A 7,895-nucleotide genomic window follows, 5' to 3' on the forward strand; every position below is an offset into this window, starting at 1 on the left:
CCTATGATTTGTCTCTAAAGACCAAAGAACAAAGAAAAGAGAAGTTTCTTCAAGTACAAAAGGGAACATATGTGCAGTGTGGGTGGAAAAAAGAAAGAATAGTCAAAAATCCATATCGAACAACCAATAAACACACAAGATGTTTAAACACCAGAGACCAGCTCACACCTTCCGTCGTATCATTTAGAAAGCAACTGTTACTTAGGAATAAGACTACAAGGGGCCTCAGCCAGCAACTTCATCATTAAATACCTTGTGCTAACTTTAAAGGATTAGTCTAAATCCTATGCAATGAGCTTTCCATTTCAATGCTCAGCCCAGGCTCAGCCATACCAAATGTCTATATGTCACATCACTTATCACATCATTTCTCAAGAGTTTGATAACAATCCTTCAGTTGAAAATATGCTTGAGCACTACGACAAAGTATTGAAATTTTATGGGCTAAGGAATAGTTGCAAAACGTTGCTGAAATATAACTCGAAAGCCCTGCTGTGAGGTTTCCTGTCGTATTCCTGTACCTCTTGGATGTGGAACAATTTTTAATTTTTTTTTTTTGCCAAGAGGTAATTGAAAACACAACAAGTGAAGTGTACAGTCTTAAGACAATTGGTGCATTATCTAAATTAGTAATGAAGCAACTATTAATGTTTTGAATTTTGTTCAAATAAAACCTTCACTGAATGTGAACACTGAAAACAACATTTAAAAAATAATTAACAATAATGGTCACACTTTATTTTAAGGTCCAATGCTTTCTGTTAAACCCTTAACTATGACTTTTGCCTCTATAAACTCCTAATTTTCTGCTTATTAATGGCTAGTAAGGTAGTTGTAAAGTTTAGGTATGATTAGGGATGTAGACTATGGTCATGCAGAATATGTGCTTTATAACAGCCAAGACGTTTATAGGCATGCTAATAAGCAACTAGTTTATAGTGAGAACTGGTCCACATACTAAAGTGTTACCACAATAATAAACATTTAAAGTGGATTTTTGAAACTCTTAATTTCTTGTATTGTCTTTTTCATTTAATAAAATCAGATTTCTCGTTTAAACTCTAACTGTCAAACTGTACACTCTAGATTAAACATTGAGAATTAAAGGCATTAAATGCAAATGCATTACTTGGAAATACACTTCCATGGCAGTAGTCTCCTTCATTCACAATGCCACTGCAGGAGAGTTACAGCAACAACAAAAAAAATCCATATTTTTCTTGAAGAGGCCACAGTGACATGACTAGTTTAGATGCTTGATTTCAATTTTTTCATCCGATTGGCCATTCTGACGGCACTCTCATTATTTCATATACTGCACATGCTGGGCTCTATTGCATGGACTGAAACTGAGCGCAAGAGAGAAAAAAATGTGGTCTTCGACTACCCCCCAAAGATGATGAAGAACATAGGCAGCAGTGGGGACTGCATAGAGTATGTGGACCGGGGGGCCAGAGGATCTTTCCCACATGCTACCCTGTGGTTCGGCTCTGAAGAGGTGTCAGCGAGCTCTAGAGGAATGAAGTGCCTGGGCATTGTGCTGTTGAACTATTATGTGCTTAGCATTACCATGACAAAAGTGCCACTCGACTTCTCCTCCATTCAGCTGGCTGAAGGGCCCTTGTCCCCACTCTAATAAAACATTTTGCAACCATCACCCCCATTTGAAGACCCTGGTGACAAGAGTGGGAGAATGAGAGTGGTGGGTTTTAACAGCATGGAGCTGAGACAGAGAGATGCCTATATGATTAAATGACATGGAGGCAACAATATGCATATATGCACCCACAAGCCCCAGATGGAAACCCACAAACATCAAATTTGTTTCTTTGTAAAAAAAAAAAAAGGTGTTTAACCATCAAGCAAGCCATTACGTGTTACAGAGAACTTGACACAAATTTGTTTATGTATAGCTTGTTCATGTATAAAAGGAAAATACATGCAACAGCAATATATAGAATGTATAAAGAAATATATGCGTATATGTTACAGGGAAAAATATATATATAATTTAAAAAAAGCTGCAAATTTCCAATTGAAGAAATATTTAACTTAAATTTAGGGTTCAGGATTTACAAGACCGACTTGGGTTTGCTGGTATTATGAATGTACTGTATAACTTATCCCAGATACATATTTTCACCATTAGTCTCTCTTATGAAGCTGGTTAAAGCAAGGATCACCAGTCACACTGCAGATTAAATTAACTTGCTTTTTGGAAAAATTAACATCAAAATCAGTAACGTTCAAGTTTACTCTTATCCTACACAGTCCACACCCTTCTGACAGTTCATTTCTACCGGCTTTCCATTTTTAGCATCTAAAAAGTTCAATCCACTCAAATATAGAACTTGTCACAATATAATCAATTTGCAGTTTGTGTTGTTATGTTAAAGTCCGGCTTTATACTTGCAGTAGCGGCGTGCAGACAAAGGCCTGTAAGCAAACACAGTGATCGCAAAATAAATAAACCTCTGTCTGTCTTGGCCCAGATGCAACACGGACACCCAAGGGAAAAGCCACTCGCGCTTTTGTGTTCCCATTCTAAAGATATCCAAATATCAGAGTTTATGCCTTCAGCAAACACTTGTGTTTGCTAAGTCGTGTGTCAGCGCTTCAAGCTCCTGTGTGCGATATGCAATCTGTTCCTGAAAAGCTCTGCTGTGGTAGCTAGCATATTCTAAATTCAGCACTGGAATCTGTGCATGGGGTCAATACAGTGAAACTTCGTAATGACACGATGAAATATAAGGAACATAAAAAACTGCACATACTCGGTTTGAGTTTTTGTACTTTAGTCTTTATGCCTTCTATAAAAAGAACATCACTGAGGCAGTCATACAGTGGATTTAGACATTTCTACACAGTAAATAGTTCATCTTAGATAACAATTAAAAGATTCTCTGGAAATCTGTACACTGTACAATATCTTAAAAGAAAAATAATTACAACAAACATTTAACTTCCCTTTAAAGCTGGAATCACCACCCTTTGTTTTGACGGCTATTTTACGACAAAAATAAAGTTTGCTCTCTTGAATCTCTGGGACTTTCATAAGGTGTGTCAAACGTTACTAGCTAACATAGAGGTCTACTCCTTATTCATTCCAGCATCCCAAACACTTTTTTACAGAAGTTACTTATGCAAAGTCATTTGCAACTTTATAAAAATACTTTACATATTTTAAAAAAATCTAGTTTTACATTGGCAGTGCACAGTTTTATAATTTCAACTTTCGCTGTTAAAATGTTTAGGTAACAAAATAAACTTTTTCTATATCTTTCAGGAAATAAATTTGTCTTTTACATAATAGCACTTATAATAGGCAAGTTGGTGTTTAAGGCAGTCGACTGACCTAAAGTATTTTGTATCCCTGCTCTTAACTTCAGAATCAGAGTTTTAGCTTGATAATTAAAACTTTCACTAGACAAGGCATTGTTCACCTGGGCCGAATCGGTAACTGTTCATTTGCATAGTGAATCAAAACACATTTACAATGTGACAATTTCTGGATAAGAACTGCACCTCAATGTCACACAAAGCTTAACCTGTACTCTTTGGAGAAAAATATTGTCATACTATGTTTACACTTATTCCTTAAAGCAAACTATTTATTTTTTTTATGTTACTAGTAGTTTTTTATTTGCTAGCAAGTAATCCAACAATGACCTTTTCTTCAATTCACTGAATTCTTCATGAATTAGTATTTATTCATTAGTTAGCCTACTTGTAATTTAGCTATCAAAGTAATGTCAAGTAACTAATCAGTTGTCACTGGTATGAAATTGTCTATTTGTTTATTTATTTTTTGCCATTAATTTCTATGGGGAGCTGTGGTTCACAAACTTTTCAAACACTTATTAGAATCTATTCAGATTTTCAACTGAATATACACACTGGCCTACTGGTTTTTCAGTACTTTTGTACTTTAATTTTTTATTTATTTTTATGGCTACAAAAGTAGCTACTCTTGACGTGTCACTACAATTGATCAATAAAAGCAACAGCGACTAGTGAGATACGTAAGTTTGCTAGAAAAAAGTGGGATATATATTCTAGCAACTACTGGGAAAGCCACTGGTAACTTAAAAAAAGCACCTAATGAATACCAAATAAATGTTGAAAATTATGGTCACTGTTGGATTGCTTGCTACACATAAAAATAAAAACTAGATTGTTTTATGAAATAAATGTTTAAACAGCATGCCATAAACGAAGTGGAAAACAGAAGAAAAATGACCAAATGCACTATTCCCGAACAGCCGTTGGAGCAGATCATTAACTCGACTTCAAAGTGATCAAGGAAGCGGCACTAGAGCCAAAATGGATGCCACCACAGTCAAAACAGAACATGCCACAAAAGCTGAACCTGTGTTCATCGTGGGCTCTGGGTCTAGGTAATACTCATCATCGGGCTCATCATCGTCCAACCCACTGGAGCCTTCTTCATCCACTGGGGGAGAGTCAAAGCAAAGCGTTTTCATACTATATTTGATAAACTCGCAGATAGTCCGCTCTTGGCCATCACAGACGCAAGTATCCAGGAGTTGAGCTTTGGGAAGTTTGCGCATGTACGCGATGACATTGCGGCACGGGTTCGAGCAGCTGGAGCCGCTGAAGAGTTTCCCGCAGTGGTGTAAATAATCGCCCATTGCGCTCCGGCACTGGGTGTCCCTCTCGCACTGGCGCCGGGCTTCGGTGCAACCCATGCTGCTGGTTTTGGGTAAGCACGGCTCGATGGCTCGCTTGATCTCCCGGCAGCGGGGGTCCGAGGCGCAGCTGCAGTCCTCCAGCGCCGGGCCGCTCTTGGTCAGGTTGAGTTGCACCAGCGACGAGATGCAGTGACTGGGACACTTCTTCCTCTGGCCGCTCAGGATCGAGTCACAGGCGTGCAAATATTGGTCATAAGCGTAATGACACTCTTGCTCCGACTGACAGTTCAGTATAGCTTGCCAGCAGATCAGCCGACGGCCGTGGTGGTTGGAGGAGGCGACGGAAAAACAACTAAAACACACAAGCACACAAGCGAAGGGCCAAATGAATGTGCGCGCGCCTCGAACCAAACCTGCACAAGTTGCCATATCGAAGTCTGTAATCGTTTGGCTGGCGTCAGGTCTGTTTTAAGCATGCATATTTCATATTTCCATTGCATCTAGAGAGGGAAACAAATCCCCCAGCTCAGATCATGTTCGCAAGGTCCGTCCAAAAGAAAAAGTTTGTTCCACAACTGCGGTGAATCTATAAAGACATTTTCCTGTAATCCATGTTCTTAAAATGAAGCCTGAATTACGAGAAGTGCTATTTCCAGCAAACGGGTCGTTCACTCCATCTTCGCGGTTCGTGTCCGTGTGACAGTGCGGTGATTCCTCCTTCCACCTCGTTTTTCTTGTGGGCAGAAGTGAGGAGCTCACGAGCTCGTCCTCTCGCTCACATCCAAATGCGCTCGAGAGCTACTAACATCACGCTTCCCCGCCTGAACTGATATATTCACGGGTGTGCGCTTGTCGTCCGTCATTAAGTACGCACCGGGACGCGAACAGATAATAACACGGCGTTCAAATTCACACACTGGCCCCTTTCTGACCCGCTAGTTTTGCTTTATCCATTCTACTCCTGCGGAAGTTTTAGTGATTCCTATTGGTCAGACCGTTTGTTGTTGCAAATCTCGACGTCAAGTTAGGGGCGGGAGAATGGGGGTGGGGCATGATGGGTCAGGAATGGTCTCTCTCCAAAAGATTTGGATTACCTCAGAGCAGAACGTGGGTTAGAAAGCCCAACTATACCGTCGTTTCTCAGACTTTCTTGGGCAGCATCATAGATTATTATGTCACTATGTACGAATAGCCTACTTGATCAGAAACTCGAGAATCGGCCGTTTCTTTTCAAGAACAAACAACCAGCAATCTTCTTGAACAGGGTTGCATTTTTTACGTTTTAATTAGGCTAGTATTTTTAGGCAAAAAAGGCAAGTAGTAGCCTATCCAAAATGTTGAATGCCTTTTTCAAGCAATGTATGCTTTTCAGTTATTTTAAACTAAATAAAAAATAAAAGTAAATAGGGTCTAAGGTAATCTGTTCAATAAGATTTTCCAATGATTTATTTATTAAACTAAAAATATATATTTTATTAGATTAAAAATAAATGTATTCTTGTGATGACAGCAGAATTTTAAAGAAAAAAATATTAATTTAAAATAATAATATTTTGTGATACTGTAAATGTATTTACTGTTACTATTAATAAACTTAATGCATGCTTGCTGAATACACAAATAAAAAAAATAAAACAATTACTGACTAAACTTCTAAACAGTAGTGTATACAGCATATATATATGTATATATATATATATGTATATATATATATATATATATGTATATATGTATATATGTATATATATATATATATATATATATATATATATATATATATATATATATATATATATATATATATATATAATTGTATATATATATATATATATATATATATATATATATATATATATATATATATATATATATATATATATGTATATGTATATATATATATATAGTAGGGTAAACAAGAGAAAGTTTTCTTGTAGACACAAAGACTTCTGTAGGCTAATGTAACTTCTAATTTAGAGTCAGTTGTTTATAAATCTCAAGTCAACCCTCAAGTCAATCTTTTTGCAACTCAAGTGTGAGTTTCCATCCATGCTCATTAAATCTAACTACACAGGGTTTTCATGAAGGAATGTAACAATTGCGTTGTGGAAAGTCAGTTTTCTTTTATCAGATGTCCCTGCAGCTGTAATTAATTTATTTCAAGAGATATAATTAACATTTGGCCTTTGCTGATAATACAAAGCTGTTACCATGCATGCCATAATTAATTTTATTAGTTTTTGTCCTTTTGGACAAGATCTTATAAAATAAATTCTTACATATCACAGCAAGTTGAAAATGCTTTTTGGGCGAATGTTATTACAGCTTGATCCAGGCAAGGAATGTGTTTGAAAATGATAGTTCCTGGCTCACTGCACCGTGTCTCGTCAATTACAATAGAAAAAGAGACATTGGCTAGCAGCAACATCGACAGTGGGTTCAGATATAAAATGTACCCATGAGCCATGAAAAAAGGTGGACTCCTTATGTGTAAAATGATAACATACAAGTTCACACTCGATCGTGAAAAGGGGGCATTTGCTGATGCTTAGGACTGAGGATCAGTGGGTCCACCTAGCACAAAGAGGGTTTGTGTTTCAAACACTACTCTGGAGTTAGGAATGTACCTTTAGGCCACTGTGCAGCGAGCATCTGACCCTTAAACAATGAACTCAATGTCAGTTACGGATGGTCAGATCTGACAATGACGCTTTTGCACCGGTTCCAGGTGATGGATGTAGGGAACTCTATACCCCATGAGTCAAAAGTCTTTAAAGCACAATGATTTGATCTAGAGATAATAGTTGCTTCACTCTGTATCTACAGTGAGATCAACAACCACCTTAGCAACAAGTCTTTACCATTGGGCTTCAAATACCATTCTCCCTATTTTCTCTTAATACATGAATTCATTGCAGTTATAATTTTTATTTAAAGGAGGTCTAAGCAGAGGGAGGAAAACATTTATAAACAACTGTTTTCTTTGGCAGGCCAAATTTAAATAAGCCAGATGCTCGCACAAGAAAGAGCTGCATGCCTTTACTTTAAATGGGGATTCATTTATATTAACAGCATACAGCTTTAAATGGTGATTAATGCCTCAATAATACATTTAATAGCAAACACAATGAAGTCACAACACAAATGACATCCTTCCCTGCTCTTTTAAGAAAATGTTCAATTGGTCAACATTATTAGCTTGACTTGTTTATAATATCATGCATAAAATAAAATAATAAACAAAAA

General features: G+C 37.1%; 1 protein-coding gene across 1 annotated transcript; it reads right to left on the reverse strand.

The window, feature by feature from the left end:
• Nucleotides 1-2,778: 2,778 nt before the first annotated feature.
• gas1a (growth arrest-specific 1a) lies at nucleotides 2,779-5,627 on the reverse strand. The gene has a single exon (XM_026211346.1). The coding sequence runs from the start codon at nucleotides 5,079-5,081 to the stop codon at nucleotides 4,299-4,301; it is 783 nt and encodes a 260-aa protein (XP_026067131.1). The 5' UTR covers nucleotides 5,082-5,627; the 3' UTR covers nucleotides 2,779-4,298.
• Between the last annotated feature and the right edge of the window lie 2,268 nt (nucleotides 5,628-7,895).

This window comes from Carassius auratus, chromosome 30 (assembly GCF_003368295.1).
Source record: "Carassius auratus strain Wakin chromosome 30, ASM336829v1, whole genome shotgun sequence".
Lineage (NCBI taxonomy): Eukaryota > Metazoa > Chordata > Actinopteri > Cypriniformes > Cyprinidae > Carassius > Carassius auratus.

Bases quoted from the DNA above. Each gene is read 5' to 3' on its own strand.
- gas1a (XM_026211346.1), bottom strand. From the start codon at position 5,081: ATGGCAACTTGTGCAGGTTTGGTTCGAGGCGCGCGCACATTCATTTGG.